At 35.7% G+C, this 20094-nt stretch overlaps 1 protein-coding gene across 4 annotated transcripts; it reads right to left on the bottom strand.

Moving 5' to 3' along the window:
• Positions 1-120: 120 nt before the first annotated feature.
• LOC139996364 (SET domain-containing protein SmydA-8) lies at positions 121-19105 on the bottom strand. Of its 4 annotated transcripts, none has more exons than XM_072020702.1 (10): positions 18286-19105; positions 18004-18194; positions 17269-17428; positions 15775-16029; positions 12429-12665; positions 10756-10909; positions 7701-7857; positions 3985-4337; positions 2095-2195; positions 121-565 (listed from the first exon to the last, which is right to left on the bottom strand). In XM_072020702.1, exons 3-10 carry the CDS (start codon positions 17407-17409, stop codon positions 422-424), a joined length of 1542 nt encoding a protein of 513 aa, XP_071876803.1. In that variant the 5' UTR covers positions 17410-17428; positions 18004-18194; positions 18286-19105; the 3' UTR covers positions 121-421. The 4 variants fall into 4 exon arrangements, with proteins under 4 accessions (XP_071876803.1, XP_071876804.1, XP_071876802.1 ...); XM_072020703.1 differs by having other exon boundaries at positions 17269-17417; XM_072020701.1 differs by lacking the exons at positions 18004-18194; positions 18286-19105 and having other exon boundaries at positions 17269-17675.
• Positions 19106-20094: the final 989 nt, after the last annotated feature.

The raw sequence follows: 20094 nt of genomic DNA, 5'->3' as shown, positions 1-20094 counted from the left end.
TCGAGATACTAATGACAATGATCTTAGGTTCAATAACGAATCCGCGGTCAACGGGATAATTTTTTTTTTTTTTTGTTACTCAATAGGTTTTGGAGTTTGGTATTTATTGATTCACTCAGATTTAGTTTTTTACGTTCTGTATTTTACCACCAAGTACAAACATGTGAACACACCGAATACATTTAGATAATTAACACGTGGCCAACGCTTAAGACAAAGGAGCGTCGTTAGAAGTCGTACCAACTTAGCATGTAGGAACTAGTGATCATACCATCCTAATATCTCCTCAACATTTTTAACAAATTTATTTCAATATATTTGTTTGTTTACGAAGGCTATATATATATATACAGTTTTGTTTTTCGTTTAATATTTACTCCCAAACGTAGATCTTACTGAGCAAACTACGTACTGATAAAGTTTATGTTACGTTGAATCGTTTTAAGAGCTTATTTATTTCGTGTAAATTTTGTTCTGCATGTTGAGCTATTTTTCCTTCCGGTAGAACTTTCGGTTCATACTTCAGCAATTGATAGCCATCAACTAAATACTTCTTTGACTCCTGCTACAAAAAGAAACAAATTTTTAAATATTTATTAATGTAAAGAGCAAATAAATGATGGCAGAAATTTTTGTTCACAATTTATATAATTGTCTGTTAATATTGTATAATTATCGTATTATGTAAAAAATGTTCCAACCCCTTAGCGCTCGCGTTAGAACTATAATTACCGAAAAGAATAGAAACACGGGCGACCGAAGATAAGGCAAAAAATATATGTCGAAGATGAAAGGACACCCCCCCCCCCCCCGTTGGAATTCCTTGGAAAACCCCCAGTACTGTAGCCTTTACAAAATAACCCAAACACAATTGTTCGAGACTTGAGATAACGAGCTTGGGCTCGAGGCGACAACTAATCGTCGAACGTAGCCGCAGTTACGGGATGGACGTTTCACCTAACAGAGGTGTAGAATTGCATAGCTTTCCTTTAAAGAAATAGCCGTACCGACACTTAACAGTAAACATTCCAACGGTCCCGTGGTTGCTAATCATCTTGTGCTAATCAACATTAATCCGATTGTATAATAACGATGGCCAATTCCAGTGAAGATTCATTAGACTCCCCTACCCTTAATCATAACGTTAACCCGACGTATATAATACCGAACAAGTAGTACACTAGTACAACATTTGGTTGCTTATGGCTTGAAACATAAGCCTCAAGCCAACATTTCAGTATATCACACATAATAACCACACATACCATATCATAATGCACATATCATAATAAAGAATTTACATTTAAATTACAATACGTTCTCATGAATTATTAATTTTTTAAAGCTCTTGGCTTTTGTCCCCTTTTACAAGATAGTTTTTATCTCTTTCAAGCTCATTGTGCTTTTCTATTGTTCATGTCAACGAAGAAATTAAAAATACCCCATTAAAATTTCTAATCAGGTATCTATTTTGTAATTTTATTAAAGATGGTAATTTCTTGTGTTTGTGTTATATATGTCGGAGATGAAGGGACGCCGGAGCCTTTCTTTCGGAATATTTGGGAAGGTCCCCAATACTTTGGTTCAGACTTTTTATTATAGTCGTACTTAAACAATAAAACTGAGTAATAGCTGTTTATGAGTTAAGTCAATTATGATTATCCGAGATTTATGACAGTGGGCTTGGGCTCGAAGTGACATAATGGGTCACTGAACGTAGCCACGGTCACGGGAGGGACGTGTACCTAACAGTGGTATAAAGTAATTAAATAACTCTCCTTAAAAACAGGGATTGACCTGAGGAATACGATAATAGCCCAATGAACACGTACATCGAGTTCCTAATCGCGATCGTCATCCCGTTGACCGTGTATTCGTTATCGAACCTAAATTTATCGTCATAGACATCTCGATCACTCGATCATCGATATCACTTGTTAACTTTTGTAATACATTCCCATAAACAAACATCATCTGGTATAAGACAACTATGGACAACTCGCAGCAAGACTCATCATACGCCCCGTTTTCCAAAGATGATCTGACATATATATTATTATTTAAGTATTTGTTAAATTTGATATTTCATCTTACCAATAATGGCACTAAAATCTCCATTTCTGTATGTCTCTTACTAAGTTCTGCGTGGGCTGCATGTAATTCGAAGAGAATCAGACCTCGAATTCGATTTTCAGCTGAAACAAAGATCTTAAATTATGCGTACTATTACTACTATCGATACTAAGTGGATGAAATACAATGAAATCGTAAAGTAAAGTTAATTGATCTGATTGCAGGTAGGATCGCGCTCATTTCGCACATGTATACGTAGACAACTGTATCAATTTTTGAAATTGCCGATTTTTAATATTTTATGCAATTGACGATTTTCAAGAAAGCGTACTACAGTTATATTTGAAACAAAAATAGAATTAAAATTAAAGATAATGCTTTTTCGTTGCAACTTTGCGTTCTGATAAATTTGTAAAAGTTTATTTACATTGCCCTAGGTGGACCTTCGACAGGACCGAATTGGAGAGCTATGTCGGTACGCCATTAACGACGGAAAATATTATTGAAGAGGTAATCAAGATGACAATTGGACTAAGTTTCAGGCATTCTACAAAAGTATGCATGCGACATATGGCATGCATGCGACGAATGAGGGGTACACGCTAGGGCCAATCCTGAAGTAATGCCGAAAAGCGCTTCCGGGGTTGGTAGCTGTACGTTAAGAAAAACGGATAGAGGAGGGGTCTTTAGTGGATATGGCGTCCCACTTAACTCAGTGACGCGGGTCACTGGAATGCGTAAGTGCATTTTCCCCTCCTCGCGAAAAAATGTCAGGGAGCAACAGGATTATTGATTGGGGATGAGGATGAATGTGTAAGCAGGGTGCCACTAGAATGAAGTCACTTGCGGTCGACCCTGACGTGAAGTCAAACTACGAGAACCCAATGTGAAATCCGAGAGCTTCTGGGAAAAACGCCGTAGATGAACTTAATGACGTGCTATTATTTATTAATTATTTATGGAGGGAAAGGACTAAAGGAAACATTAATACTTTCTACTCGAAAATTCCATGAGGTGACCAAAAAAAGAAGCTTCGGTCAAGACATGTAGCTAAACCATGGAAAGAGAATAAAGCTAAAGACTAAAAACATTATATACTGGTGGACACGGAAGACGTGTAGGAAAGAACTGATCAAGAAAATGCGTATTTTAAAAACTTTGAAATAGAGAGGTAGACTACACCTAGAAGAGTTTCGTAGTGCTGGGAGAAGGAATGGCTAAAAACGAGGAGAAATGATATAATGGACTCGGTTAAACTCCAGCCTAACCAGGAAGTTAAAAAGTTAGCTCGGAAGTAACCCGAGGTTATATGCGCGCTCATCATCACGGTACCTGAAGAGAAGAGAGTGGAGAACGACGAATTGGAAATTGTACAATTACCCTCATCCCCCGGAGATCCCTGACACGATAAACGCTGAACCACCGCGAAGGTTTTAACCGACAAGAATTTGGTACTATTTCGCATCCTTTCTAGGGTGTGCAGTTTCTATGAATATTTGCATATTTTCAAAAAGAGGGAAATACTCAACTGCCCCAGGAAATGCGCAATACGCATCCAGAAGAAAAAGTAAAGAAGTACGAGGGTTTCTGTGAAAATGTTGGACGGACAGGTATACGGTTGTATTAAATACATTATAATTTGTTAAAAAATACCCTGATCCCTCCATCAAATTCCTATAACAGTGGCATCAGAAAATTAAATTAATCGAATAAACAAATTAAATAACAAAACGTTCCCAGGAATTCCTTGAAATCCTACTATCAAGTATTTGTATTTGAGTATTTTGCGTATCAGTGGTGAAGTTAATCATTTAATTTTAAAACATAGGACTCGTTGAATTCGTCAGAAATGAGCAGAGGTAACATGGAATAATTATCGTTAATTATGATTTCTTAAATAAAATACATTACCAGGAACGAGTGTCTTGAGCAATTTATCCAGTTTTTTGCATAATCCTATTTTCTCGATGAGAAGATCTTTTTCAACTGCTGCTAATCCTCCAGTTTGTTGTCCAATCAATTGAGCCAGAGCAATCGTTACATCAATATTGTAAAAATGATTTAGGTGAAGGACACTTTCGTAACGACTTATAAATTCTTTACATGCGATAATGTCATTTTTCTTCATAGTTGAAAGGTATATACCAATATTTTCTAATATTTTTTCAATTTCCACATAAGGAACAATTGATTCACAAATTTTGCATATATAATCCTGTTCCTGTTCAAAAAAAGTTTTTGGTAATATGTATCCTGGACAATTCCTGGAAAGAAGCAAACAGATCTAATCATTATTCTTGCATACAAATAATTTTAAAAATAATGTTCCCCAACTTTTCGTGGTATTTTTGTGTTAAAGAGAAAGAGTTCAAGACTTTAAGAGTCTTAAAAATTTCTTAAAGAGTCTTAAACTTTAAGAGTTTATAGTACTTTTCAAGAGAATCTGTAATTATCATGGATTCTGAAAGCGACTCTTTTGCTGTAAAATTAACTTTTTTTATTTACAAGTATCTGACATTGTACGTCAGCCTCTTCGCAACATATTCCAAAAAGAGTTAGTTTCGAAGTACTATAACATTGCCATCCTCATTCCTGAATCATCAACATAAAAATGACTACTTTATGTTATTTTTATTTTTATTTATACAAAATTGTATTTTAGTTTAAATTATGTATTTTCTTTAAGTTTAAATCAGCATTATTATTAATATAAGCTTGCGTTTGTTTTTTAATATTTTTTTATAAAGAATTGGCAACAAAATATATTCGAGGCCAGACACTCCGCATCCACGTGAGTGCACCACGTACCACGAGTATCAAGCATAAATAGAGGGTTGGTAGTTCAGTTCAGTTCCCCGATTAGTGGCTTCAAGAACCGACTTAGAGACTAGATCTGTGAGAAACCAAGAGACTCACAATCGGTTGGTTCGCTTCAAGTTTAATGAGCTCGCGAAGAGCTTAATCACCGAAACCCTAGAATTTACCTGATCCGGTTTTATCTGTCTCTCTCAAGATCAAGAGCTCTCAAGATCAACTTGATTAAATTAGTTAGCGAAGGAACACTTTTGGTTTAAGAACACATTCTGGGCTAAACCTGTAGTTGATTTAAGGTTCGTTCTATGTTTAATGATCTAGCGAGGAGCGGAGCTTCTTAGTAGCGGTGTTACTCAATAAAACTTACTGCATTTACTGAGTTTGGGCTTTATCTACAAAGCCCCTCGGTCTAGCCTGCACATGCGCAGCCAGTTTGATTAATAAGATAGATTTTAAGCATCTCAATTATCGTACGACTAGTGTGTCTTATGTTTTGCGGGCTCATTCCTCGGCGCTAATGTTTCACCATTTTGGACCTGAGTTCCCTGGGACCATAGAGGTTGGGGTTACGCCTAACCAGCACGCAAGGTGCCCAGTAACTTGCTACCTGTATTGGTTAGGCTTGCAGGGGCTGTCACTCATCTCAGGTCGAACGGGGCGTTTTCGAGGCGGTTCCGGAGCAGTTGGTACGCTGCTCACCCGTCGACGGACCGTTCAGGGGGCTGGGGAGGCACTAGCACTCCTTAAACGGCCGTTTTGTCAGCATCTTGGCATCAACCACTGCCACCACGAGCCCAAACCCGAACTGGTCGAGCAGAGGTGTCGCTACTCCCTCCAAGCTCACACTCGACCCCCGTGGTACCATCCTAAGTCATTGTTCGAACTATCGTGTGGATGTACGGCTACGTCACTGCCGGCTCGGCGACTTGCTAGCTTTGCTCGGCAGACCCAGATGAGACTCGCGTAAGCGAGGGCCTGAAAGTATTTTTGTACTCAGGACTTATCCCGACGGTCCCACCCTTGGCATCAGGATCGTGGGTGCACTACTACCGAAGGTCACGTAGAGAGAGCATAACTGCGATCAAGCGCGTTACACTCCCGGCGACTTTCCCTGCGGTGTACATAGAGGGCTTACGTAAGCGGAACGCTTGTCCCCACGGTCCTCCCTGGCTGCGGGAACGTGGGTTTGCCAGTCCCCATAGACTCACATAAGTGCTCGGGCGGGAGGTGACGTCCACCTGTCACCACTGCGGGGAAGAGGAGGACACGGCACAGCACACGCTGGAGTTCTGTCCAGCGTGGGCGGAACCGCGGCGCGTCCTGCAGCTCGACATCGGCGAGAGGTTGGCTCCGGAAGCGGTCGTTGAGGCCATGCTCCGAGGGCCCCGGGAGTTTAACGCTGTCCGCGCCTACTGCGAGGAGGTTATGCAGAGAAAGGAGCGGGCAGAGAGGGACCGGAAGAGAAGAGCCGATCCCAGTAGATCGTCGCATCAACGTCGCAAGGGCTCCGTACGACGCAGTCGCTGCCCCGGGTGCGTCAGATTAGGGGACGTGGCGCTAGGAGGAGTGGTTCCCCCTAGCTTTCCAACTCAAGCCGGGACGCCTCCCTAGACAACTACAACGGCAGGGAGATTGACGACGAGGTTGCACTCGGTAGTGATTCGCAAGAGACCCCGGGTGCACCTCTGAACGTCGGGATGACCACCGTGGGGTTTTAGTCGGTAAGAGTCCGACACTACACGGTCGTTGCTACGCAGCGCCGAGTGTCCATGAGGATTTCCCCACGATAAAAAAAAAAAAAAAAAAAAAAAAGACTCACATAAGTGAGCCCTCCCTGCGGAGTCAATTATCGTACATATTGAAAACGTTCCAGAATATTATGAACTTCTGTGTTCAAACTTTCAATATTATATCTGTGGCGGCATTAGGCAACAAAATACCGCCACTCGACACTAACTAGTGTCGGACGACGGCAGCGCAGTGCTTAGCGCCTTAGGTTACGAACGTTCGGAACCCGGGTTTCAAATCCCGGTGACCTGAGTCCGATTTTTCTTCCACGCATCTAAATTAGAATAAATACAACAGTACCCCAGCAGCCGATATCTACACCAACTTACAACTATCACGGCCTATTCACCTCATATCACTGTTTCGTTCACTCGCAGAGAGACGCGGTCGCGAGGAAAACGCGTCAGCGAGAGGCGTAAATTCTCGCTATGATTCGTATAATCGACGCCGCGAAATAGTCGTTCCCCGATCGATATTCAATATTTAGAGAAGCTATCGATTAATGTTGTGCCTCGGATCACGGATACCGCCTCGATATACGAAATTAGCGCGAGATTATCTCCAGGCAAAAACAATGTCGCCGTTGAGGGCAACCGTCGTTCCAAGTCGAATTTGAATCTTTCGACTCTCCCCGACCAGTATAAATAAGCGGACACGATCGCGAGCGAAGCAATTGCCAATAATCAATTGTGAGCGACTATCGAGCGATTATATACCGAGTTATTATCAAGTTATCCGCGAGCGGGCTATTTTATTTGTTAAACACTTTGTACGAACGTCTATCGACGATATCGAACTTATTTAATTATTTATTCTAAATACATTTGACGGTTGCAGCAGCAATCATTCTCGTCATTTCGTTATACCGACCCATTCATCATCCGCCACATAAATTCGGATGAAGAAGACTCTACTGTACTTGCATCAGTTCTGTACAATATTGTAAAGTGGGAAAATATTTTTATTTATAGTAATCCATCCTTCGTTTTCATAATAATTTCTATAAGACATAATTTTTAACTTACGTTCGATTGCACTTTAAAGCATTAAACATTGTTCCAAATTCTGTGGGATCCTTGCATCGATCACAAGTACATTCAAAAAATTTTGTTTTAAGAAGATGGTGTCTTCTGTTCGCAGTACCCCACAATGGATCCGTATAACATATAGAAATGTGGTCTCCTAAAATATTTCATACAAATTCATACAGTTGCATTTATCTTTTAGGCTAAGAACAGACAATTTATTCGACACGATTTTTGACCAATTGGTCACATCACCTTATACTCGCTAGCTGAATTGCTTACAGAAAAAGACACGTAATTTCTTAATCTCGCACAAAAATTTTCAATTCTACCATCCTAAGCGCTTTTATCCTTTACACCGTTGATTTATTTTCACCCATGGGAGGCACAAGTACACACAAGAAACAGTTCTTTAGCATAAATGTACGTATATACATACACGAACAGAGCATACTTCGCTTACTGCATCTTCACTATTGTAGTGAAAAGTATTTCAGATAAAAGTTGAGTGGTTTCAAGGAGGACAGAATTTGACGCGATTAGTGTCTTTGTAGGAGATTGCATAAAATACATACGAAGGTCAGATCTGTCTTTTTAAATGAAATCATATACTTTTTATTATGTTAGTCGATCTAACTCATAATTCTATATAAAAAAGAATTAACCTATTCATACAAAAAACCATTAGTTTAGAAGAAACTGCAATTTCGATTATTTGCAATGGCATAACTGAAGCCACTGCGATAACTCTAAAAATAGTAACTTGAATTCGAGCAGTTCGCAAAAAACAAAACTTGACCTTCTGCGTATCCTGAAACCATTCAACTTATATCTGAAAAATTTGTCACTAAAATCATGACATACAGAGTGATCGAAGTGATTCCGGTTACCTTCATCCCGTATATTAAATATTATTAATAGATGTCGACATTACGTATCCGTAGGAAATTTTGCAGTGCAAAATCACACAAAGTGCGTATAGCGTGATATTATCAGCAAATTTCTATTGTAACATATAAAGATGTCCACATAGTTGATGATGCGTTTATGTTTTGAAGAATGATTGTAACAAAAGCTAATATTTTAAATTACTTATTGTCTTACTTAGAAAAAGAGGAAGAGAGAAGCATGGATATTTATATAAATATTGGAAAATTGTTTTCTTGTAATTTTCTTCAATCGACATTGTAATATTTTCGATCAACATGAACTTGACTATTCGTATATATAATCAACAGTTTCTAATTAAAATCTCTTTTGTAATAGTACTGTGACTAATTTCTATAAAATTTCTATAAAACTACCCTGTGTGTACAGTTAAGAAACAGTTAAAAGAGCCTACTACTTCTTTAAAAATTGCTTTGCGTGTTCTTAGCCATAAGAACGCTTCTATATGTCTATATACAGGTCATTTATAAATATGTGATATAAAATTATTTGTAAATATCAAAACGGTAGAAAAGGCTAATATATAGAAATAAATGGATAAATGATAAGCAATTTAACTCTACACTACAAAATGTTTATGTAGACGTCAGCCGTTTTGCCTCGTCATACACATTTGTCCGAATGACAGACAAAACGTTCAATAACACATCACTCGTTAAGCAGAGCCGAAATGTTCAACAAACTTATGCACACGTGTAATATAGAGTATTCTAGTCACTCGTCGTAAAACATTGCCAGCACATTCCATAATTAGGAATAAAAGAATCATATAAACATAGGCTTATAAACTTTTTATTAAAAAGTTGTAACGATGATACGAGATTAGCGAAGTTCTCGTTAAAATATAATAGGCAACGAGTATCAACAACGTCGCACCTCAACAACGTCGAGTAATTCATTGGTTCAACCAGATTTTTAATTACGGGCAATTGTAAACGAAGAAATTTATGTAACAAGACTTAATGAACGTCAGGAATCAATATAAAGAAATCAATGAGAAGTTTGTAATATAACGAGTTTACTTCTTTTGCATTTCGACTGGAACAAATAAAATTGATAGAAATATCGTCAATCTATATCTTTTATCGAACGAAAAATTAGTCGGTTATTTCGCGTTTGTAACTTTTTAGAAAAGCATTTACGCAACATTTTTTCCTTTATTTGTAGTCATAGGATATGCCAACACCGTTTTGCACAAAAGACTGGAATATGCCGTACTATTTGTTGGACAGAAAATGATATCTGAGACTGTAGAGCAGCAAGAGCATTACTCCGCTAACTTGCTCACCATCACACGATGCCGTATGGTTTTACTCGTAGATATAAAGTTTTTACCGACACGCATATCTGTTTTTACGATTGGGGTTATCCAAAACAACAAAAATGAAAGCTACATTCGTTCCAAATGCCTTCTTCCGAACAACGAGTTATATGCAGGGTGTTCGACTACAGATGTAAAAAATTTAAGGGGTGATTATTAAAGCTAAAATAAGATGAAAATCAAGAATAAAAAAGTCGTTTTGTGGAGTAATATGTAATAATACAAATTGTTGAAGTGAATCTCACTTCTAGGAAAACTCTTCTCTAGTGTTTAGTTTTTGACACAACTATCCTCTTTACAGCGGCTTCATTGGTCTCTGTTATAGTACCGTGGAAAGATCGCCGACGTACAGACAATGTCGACGATAAAGCGTAAATACCGACAAGCCGAAAGGGTCGGAAAACTTCAATAGACCTAACGGCTATCAATATATTTCAGCACCGCAGCCATTGATGTTCAGTTAGCCACCGGAAAGTCTAGAGTCAAGAGTCGTTAATCGAGAATTGTCATATCACACTACAGCATTAAGTTCACGTTAAATAATCATCGTTTTCTGTTTAATCCACTGTAATAAATCCATCTATCAATACATTATCATATCGAATAGAAACCATTGGAAATCCTAATTTCTAACATTTCTGAATAAAGAATTTCTATAATACATTCATCCACGCGTTTGCTCTCTCTATTCCGATATATATATATATATATATATATATATATATATATATATATATATATATATATATTACTATACTTTATAGAATATATATATAATGTAGTCACCTTTTGCAATAGGTACTGCAGCATGAATAATCAGCCCTCCAGTATCGGTGAAACTTTTCGAGCAATTTGCTTTACAGTTATGCTCAAGTAATGATGTCAGTTCGTAAACTGCTACGTATGGTGGATCAGTAAGCGGAACTTCATGTCCATTAACCTGCAATTTAAGTGTTTGTCATTCATACTTTTTCAGATTTATTTTTAAACCGATAGAATGTACGATACGTTTATATTTGATGAAGATAATTAAAAAAATGCTGATTGAAAATAATATACAGTCGGACTCCGTATAACACGTCGCTTCTCTAACGCGGACTAAAAATTACGCTACTGCTCCCATATAATGCGATTAAGAAGCTGCATGAAATGACTTTTCTAATATGAAAATATGTAAGTCTTTGAATTGACTCGACACACGGTTTTGCATTAACTCTTGTGCGATAAGGAGTTGTTTACAGTTGGTATTGTGAACAGTTATTATTGTGGGACACATTTTGTCACACTAAGAAAAGACTACATATTTATTTAATTATATCTTTTGAATTCGTAACGGAACGTATATCTCGCGTTATAGGAGGTGCTATTGTACTACATTGTAACCGTATCAGTTATATACTTTGTACGTATGCTAAAAATATAGAGCTTAGAAATTAAAATTGTGCGGTGTCCGAATCCGCAGAAACCGCTAATTGCGTTAAACGGCTTTTGTCGTGGTAAACACACACGCAGTCGGCGTAGAAAGTATTCGTACAATAACTAATTTCAACAAAAATTTTGTAGAACATAGTTCATTAATAAAATTTTAACAACTAAAAGTTATATACGCATTCTTACAAGTCTGCAGAATAATTTTCACAAAATAAAGCTGTCTTCTATCTATGTCCTCCGTGAAAATATTAACAAATATCTAAAAAATGGCAAAAATATATGCGTAATAATTATTCGTACAGTTAGAGTTTAAGGGAAAAAACTATTAAGACAAATATAATTATTTTAGTACTTAGCAGATTCCTTTTGATTTTATTATGACTTGAAACTGCCGTGGCATTCTATTTGTCAAATTGACAAAGATCCTACTTAAAATATTTTTCCATTCTTGTAAAAACGTCCTCGTTGAATCATTTCCAGACGAAATATAGTGACTCCGTATTTTACGTTTTAGGTGGTCCCATATATTTTCAATAATGTTTATATCTGGAAATTGTGGAGGTATTTTAAGTGTTTCCGAACATTGTTCGTCTTTCAAACCTATTTTCTCTGCACTTTGATGCAGATTGTCTTTTATGCTATGAAGCGGTAACTGTAAAAATATTTATTACGCGTAGATATTTTCCTAGATATTTATTACTAGTTGAACAACAGAGATAGAAGATTATTTTGCGAGAAAGCTTATTTTCTGAAAATTAGTTTGGAGGCTTCTAGGAATACGTATACAATTTCTATTTGTTAAAATTTAGTTACTAAACGCTCTACGAAATGTATTACAAACGTGTACTAAATGTTCTACTATAATTTTGTTAAAGTTAAGCTCTGTACAAATACCTTTTGTATTAACTGTATCTGGGAATACTATACGTTACGAAAACATACTTTTCGAGAATATTTATTGAATATGTGACATTTCTATTCGTCTTAATATTTATAACGCGGTTTTAAAATATTGATTGAATTTCTACCTGTAAGATGCCGACGATTTTTGTCATTTCCTCCTCCGATATATCATCTGTTTTGAAAAATCTTTTAATAAAGCGAACAGTGTTTGACAGCTCATGGGAATTTATTTGATCGCAATGACCTTCGAGCGATAGTAATTTCTTATAAGATTCCAAATTAATATCCTTCGATGCTAATGCTCTTATGACTGTTATACATTGATAACTTGGATGTGGGTGGCCAAATTCAGTTATAGATACCTGAAACATTACATTATTATATCAGTATATATTGTTAACGAATCTCTTTCATACATCTACCGATAAAAATAGCTATAGAGTTTCTTCTGACGTAAGAAATAGCAATAATCTAACAAAAAGTATCATCCGACTATGATATCTTTCGATGAATTCGTTAGACCAAGCGACTTTAATTTTATTGGTCAGAACCTCTCGATGTATGCCGTTTGAATCTTCAAATGAAACTGATTGCCGCCCTTCGATCTTTACTTTGTCTTCTCTGGGAAACTACTCCCACTACGCTCGGGTCACGCCACCGTTCGCGCCTATGATCATGTAACGTCAAGCACATCAGGGACCAAGCCGCACGTCGAGAGCAAGATGACAACCAGATGTCTACACATCCTTGCTGCGTACCCTCAATATTCTTAAGGATCCAGCATTGTTTTTTTTTTTTCATTTGCATTTATTTTACAATCAATTCTCGTTAGAGAATTTTAAGTAAATTTATCTGACGTGTACTATGGCATGATTAATAAGTATTTATAATATGTTTGATTCTATTTGAATCTAGTGCTTAGGTCTAAAGTGTAATGTCTTTTTAGCCTGTTCCAACGTGTCGAGTAGTTGAGTAATTAGAGGGTTTTGGTTGTTGTTAACTCTTGTGCTGCGTCTATTGCTGAATTTGGATAATTCTTTGAAAGAATAGTTTCGCGGAAAAGGCTTGCGTGACTCTGGTCACGAGCGGTTGCGGAACACGTGCGTGGTGGGGCTAAGACAAAAGACAAAGGGATGCTAAGGGACAAAGACGAATTAACAGTCAGTGTTAGTTGAGAAGCCAGAGAGTGTGAATCGAAAAGTCAGGGAGTGCGTATTGCGTTGTCGAGATAGTGTTGCTAGCGTCGAGAGAATGTAGTCCGTGTGAGAGAGGGCGATGGAACCGTAGTGATGAGAGTTTTAAACAAATAATAATAAAATCCTATATTCTTGATCGGTTGAAAATTCCTGATGGTTTAGATAATTTAATGGGGAGATATCATGAACTATAAATAAATGTTTGACGTGACATTATAAATAATAAGATAATTGATAATTGAATCGAGTGATCGTTTATTACTCTGGTATTAACACGGCGAGTGGCACGCTGTTCACGCAGTGCAACACGGACGCCCGCAAGAAATTCTCAAATGGTTGGATCGGTCTACAATATTAGAAAATACGAAGGAACGAATAAGTGCTGCTTGTGCTAGTATTAGGCCTGAAATCATCAAAGAAAACTGTGTAACCTTTTATTGTTCGCCTAATGAAATGTACCACAATAGAAACAAATCATATCGAAATCACGCTGAAAGTAAGCTCCACACGAATTAAAGATTTTAGAGTCCAATGTCATTTCAAGGTCATATCATTATACACGAATGAATGCGCAATAATATTACATAGGACATACGATAGAAAATGTTATGTATATGTACGTAAAAACATTAAAAAGGAAACATTGAAAAAATATCATTTAAAAAAAAATGACAATTATCTAAATGTGTGACCTCTACACCGATTTCTATAACCTTAAAACATATTGTTAAGGCCATCGCTCCAAACAACTTTTTCTTATATATGTTAGTTTCGCAGATATTTGCAAGAACTTTTGTTTTTCTTCAATTGTATCATTAATCTATCGTGAGAGGCATCAAATTCATTCTGATTTTTGTTATCGTTAGAGATTTTTTAAAGTTTCTGAAGTGTGCTACGATATTCAATGATTCACGTTTACTTCCTACGTTTTTTGGGGTTCCACGTTTACCCGGTCGGTGCATGAGACGACGATGTTACTCGTCGTTTGCTTCGGCTGAACGGTAATGTTATTCGTTGTTTCCTCCGATTCAACATTTTCAGCAGAGAAACTTTTACAATGTTCAAGACTTTTATCCTATGTCTCCGTACTCCAATCTTCGTCTTGTACAATTTCTTGCATAATTTCGACTGACTCTTTCGGAAGCGTTGACAGGTCGATAAATCTCTGTGGGCAAGGTAGAAAGGGTTCTTACGTAAGAAATATTTCTCATATCATCACAGACAGAGAAAATGTGTACGTGGCCAATTTTAAGCGAAACGCCCGCATATCATCCTCTACATGTATCGCGTCAATACTAAAAAAAGCTATTGGAATCGAGGTTGGGGTTTTACACGTAATCTATCTAGCTTTCAAACTAGTTTGTACACATCTTTACAATTCGCTGCTTGATTCAAGAAGAAAGAACAAAGATTTTGTCAGTTCGTACATTACATACTACAAGGGATATTACATATCTAATCGTTCGTAACAATATCCATAGATGTCGCAATTATGATCTATATTGATTATGTTCCAACAAAAATTGTTGGTAATTACCGACCTCCAGGATATTGTTTAAAAATAATTGGTTCAGGAAATACTTCAACAAGTTTGTACATTTGAAACAAAAAATTAAAAATAATGAATATCCCTAAGCTATAAGTAACTTGATACTTTCCTGTATAGAGTAATCAGATGCATAGACAAATACATTAAGAAGTGTGATTTCATTTTTAAAAAACGCCGTTTATCTTCGTATCTTCTCTACGTGTCCACCTGTAAAAAAAGCTAATATCATCAGATCTTGTCCTCTTCGATGCCATTCCATTCTTGTTTGTAAAAGGCTCTTTTATGCAGATAAGTAATTTTGTAATAATTTGAGGTTATGAAGTTAAATGTTTTATCCATATCAGATTTTACATTTTCGAAGTAGTTTCGGGTTAGTAAGAAAAAAAGAAACGGAGTAAATATTAAAATGTTCGCCCGTTATAAAGATTGTTTGCAGGCCGCCGTAATGTATTTATAGAAATAGTAGATAAACGGTCGCATCATGTGACGTATAGTTGTACAGGCAGGATTTAATGTAGTAATATCTGCAGTTTCTTACAAATATTTCGGAAGTTAAAATCGAACTGCTGTTATATATAGGAAAAAGTTGTTCAGAATGTTGACGTTTTTAAAAAACCTGATAGTTTCGAAAGGTGTGAGTATTGGAAGAAACGGTTTGCAGATTCGTGTTCAGGTTACAAAAATAAAAATAGTTAGGTTATCTTAACAATGAAGTAATGTAATTACCTTATGATCTCTGCGAGAAGAAGAAAAATTACACTCTAATCCATGGTCTTTGCAATCTTGACAAAGAGGCCAACCACATTTTTCACAAGCTACTGCACTGGTTTCGTTCAAGACCGTGTAACAGCGAAGGCACACAGGAGCGCAATTATACATAGGACCTGCTATCAGAGGTTGATCATCTTTCAAAACGATTTCCCCAACTTTGATATTTCGTGTGGCTATACAATGACGACCCAATAAGGAATCTTCTGCTAACTGTAAAACGAGGTACGTAATTAACTTTGAATGTTTCTGTGCAATTTGCCCAAAGTGGTGTAATAATTAAGATTGGTAGCACGCAAATGGCAACGTTCATTGAGATGCTATTACGCCATGATTATAGTCCGTATACATGTTTATAATACTATTTCACTAGATTAATTTCATATTTCTTGTATAATCTTCTACTAGTCCGAGTTTCGTAAACTTTCGTCTCTCGTATCTCTACGATGTAATTATATTTACTTTGGATAACATTATACCTTTTATTACCCTCATTGTCATACACTGTTGGAATGTCACATTTGTTATTTACGAAACTGAATGTGTATCTAGTAAAGCTAGTATTATCAGTAAACAAAAACACTTTAATGTCCATGAATGTTGAGATACCCACTATGTATAGTGTATATAAAATTACTCTTAAGACACATTTTTAGAAAACTTTTACTTTTATGTCCGTCTATATTTTGTTATGGAAACATGCCCTAATGGTTTGTAACACAATCTTACATATCATACACTATCGAAGGCTTTAGAAGTACTGACCAGCATTACTTATTCTCTAGTGCGCGGTTCATTTTATTGGGTATTTCGTACATTTGTGAGTGATTGTGTATTTATTCCTTTACTCAAATTGGTATTGTAACCGACTCTTATTCGTCTGCTTCGTTCTGAGATGTGTGCATGCCTAGTACACGCATATATCGGCAATTAAAGAACGGAATTTTTCCTTGAACCTAATTCACTCTCCTTCGTGAGTGACAGCAGTTATTCGTGAGTCACACGAACTATCCAGAAAGGTAAGATCGCTAATTGATTTGTTAATTAAATAAACGTCCATACTTGTTATCTGATATAAAGAGACGAACACGTCTAACAATTCAAGTCTTTTCAGTTACACTAAGGAGATTTTTCAAATAGAGATTTAGAACGGTTTTTCACACAAGGTTTTTCATAAGCTTTTAAGCGCTCCCGTGCCAATTCCGTGTCAGTTCCCTTAAAAAATTTATTTTTAAAACATTCATTTATAACACTCATCTAGTAATTAACAGGCGTCATCCGACGAGTATCTTCACCCCAATATAGTACCTTTGTCTCTAGAGGCATATTAGGGAATAGCGAATTACAAGACTTGCTTTCTCTCCTAAGAACTAAGACTATACTTAATATACTATAATTATATAATTGAATCCATAGGCTAGAAAATATAAGATTAGTACGAAAACTACTAACCTTAAAACTTTTACAAGCTTTTGCGTGATTCCTCCAATCTTTTTTCTGATGTTGCTTACTGCAGTAATAAACATTTTCACAGGCACTACATTTATGAATTGCATTTTTCCCGCAAATCGCACAAGTAGTCTGAGATTCCATTGTTAAAACTTGTAACAATCTCATTTACAAAAATGCATATATTACATACGTTGTGGTAAAAATGATTCATATGTTCTTAATTATTTTAATATTATTTTATGTGCTAACATTTTTTATTTATAGTAATAGATTTAAATCATTAAATTATAAATTCACGTTATTAAATAATAATTTGAAAATATAGAAATTCCAGCAATATTTCAAATTAGTATGATATATTTAATACATACTATGACCAAAGAAAAAAATTTAATATTGCAAGTAAAACAAATTTTTCATACAAATAATAGATGTTTTTCATTTTCATCACAGTTTGATTAAGTTACATATCCACGTATAATACTGTTAATTAAGTGATTAAAATATATAGTCTAAAGAATATATGAGCGAAAAATATAACTTAATTATACAAAAATTTATTAATATGAAGTCGTTAGAAATGGGATATGAATATAAAAGAAATGTATTTTGAATATGGAAATGTACAAAATTTAATGAAACACACGGTATTGTGATTAACCGTGCAATTAAATGCATCACCCTATTGAAGAAAAGAAATAAAGGAAGAAAAAAGTTTGAAATCTCGAAACTTACCACAAATAACTTTTTAATCGTAAGAATTCGAACAAAAAATTGTTAAATATCTTCTTTCATTTAATAAATTTCATTCACTTATAACTGTTATGTACTTTTATAATAAGTTTTATATAACATAAAATTTAAATAGAAGTTTAGTTCGCACATATTCTTTTATAAATTAAAAGTACGAAGTGTTTCATTAAATTCTGAAAAAAGAGGTAATATTATATTACGTGGGGTTTAAGAAGTATTAGTATCACAAATGTAGCTATTTAAAAACAATTGAAACAAATATACATTTAGTGGAAAAAGTAACTTAAAAATTGTACAACACACGACGCGATGAACTACTTTGTTATTTAAAACGAGGAGCGTCCGCTTTTGCACAGTGATATAGACTAACTAAGCGTATTGCTTGAGAGGAAGTTGATTTCCAGAATAGAATCTATTTAGAGAAGAGCAACAGTACTTGTGCCTAGACATGTACGCAAGTAATTATATGCCTAGGTATAATGCGTGTAGCATAGTACATCTATACATCTCAACATCAATCCATATTTCTAAAACATTTTCAATATGGAGAACATTGAGTGATTTACGCGTGCAAAGATAAATATTAATTTTATAATGGAATCTATGTATCCAAAAAATATGTAAAATCGCGCGCTTCTTATTTCTCTTTTTTTTTTTTTCTTCTTCAACACGGTGCGTATTTCCAACTTTATTGTTAGAAAATAGATGTGTGTACATCTGTATTGTACGAGCGAAAAATGAAAGAGAGAAAGACAAAAGGAAAACGCGATGAGACGAGCGCATTGCGTATGCGTTGAATGAATGAATATGCAATAAGACGAATTCATTCCAGTTTGAGATGTATAAGAGAATATTCGTTATTCTGTTACACATAAATTTTATATTTAATAAAACGTTATATATTATTACTTTAACATTCATAAACCATTAATTTTATAAATTAGATCTAGTAGCAAAGAAAATCTTCAGTTAAAGAATTAAAAAAATTAAAATCCTCTAGGAATATATGCATTATGTTTACTTTGAACTATATTTTACGCGCTTTTAAGTACTTATTTGCTCTTCATAGCTTTGAAAATCGATAAAGATTAGCTATCTTTCTAAGCCAGATTATGCTATTATACTATAAGATTATACTATTGAAAGACTTTATACTTTTTCAAATAATTTAATAAAGTTTCCGAATGACAACGAAAAGTTTAATAAAAGTTGAAATAACAAATGAAATATCTGAATTAAATAAGTATTTATATCGAAATACTATGTATACGAATAAAAGTTGTGAAAAAGATATTTGTCATGGCGGTGATTCTACATCTCTGAATCGCTAGAGATTTGCGAAAAAGGACAGTCGCAAAATTGACTCTTATCTTGCAATAAAAGGTAAAACTTTTTTATTACATCTTATTCTACTCATTGCAAGGATAAAGAGTCTCGAAGGAACAGTGGATCGCAGCTCAACCGCCCTCTGGGGAAAAAATCTGATTTGCGTATCGTAATCAGATGCAGGGTACATAGCATCCATTGCTGCGCGTAGATATTCCAGATACACCATTGGATATCCTATTTTCACCCTTTTCCTTCTCTTTCTTTTTGGATCTGCGTAATAGGCGCCTCTGCGTGCCAACTTCTATATGCACGCCACTGTTGTTTAAGCCGCATCGAACTTATATAACATATTCCGGTGAAGCTTCTCTTAAAGATTTCTCCTCAAGAAAGAATCTCCTAGAGAAAGAAAGAAGAAGTAAGATTACGCGTTGATCTTGAGCGAAGGAAAGCGTATTCAATGTGATACTTATTTTTAAATGATTAAAATTGCCAACAGGTGGGATCCGTCCATTCGAACTAAAACGACACACTGACTTGATCCAACTGTGGAAAATCACGATGATCTGAAATTTCTGGACTAGCGATCTTCCATTATTACTTGATCGATTTCATGCGCTAAAAATAATCCACAGAGACTTCATCGATAATACGCTGTGCAAGGTCTATCTAATCACGAGATGTAAATATGTTATAGATAAAGTCAGTTTTGTATATACATGTCGGAGATGAGAGGACACCGGGCTC

This window comes from Bombus fervidus, chromosome 18, assembly GCF_041682495.2.
Source record: "Bombus fervidus isolate BK054 chromosome 18, iyBomFerv1, whole genome shotgun sequence".
In the NCBI taxonomy this organism is placed as follows: domain Eukaryota; kingdom Metazoa; phylum Arthropoda; class Insecta; order Hymenoptera; family Apidae; genus Bombus; species Bombus fervidus.
This window is presented reverse-complemented; position numbering and strand designations above follow the sequence as displayed.

Coding starts and splice junctions, on each gene's coding strand:
- LOC139996364 (XM_072020701.1), bottom strand. CDS start 17,433: ATGAGATTGTTACAAGTTTTAACAATGGAATCTCAGACTACTTGTGCG. Junction 10,910..12,428: donor AAATCGTCGGCATCTTACAG/GTAGAAATTCAA, acceptor CTTAAATTGCAG/GTTAATGGACATGAAGTTCC. Junction 7,858..10,755: donor TGCAGTACCTATTGCAAAAG/GTGACTACATTA, acceptor GAAATATTTTAG/GAGACCACATTTCTATATGT.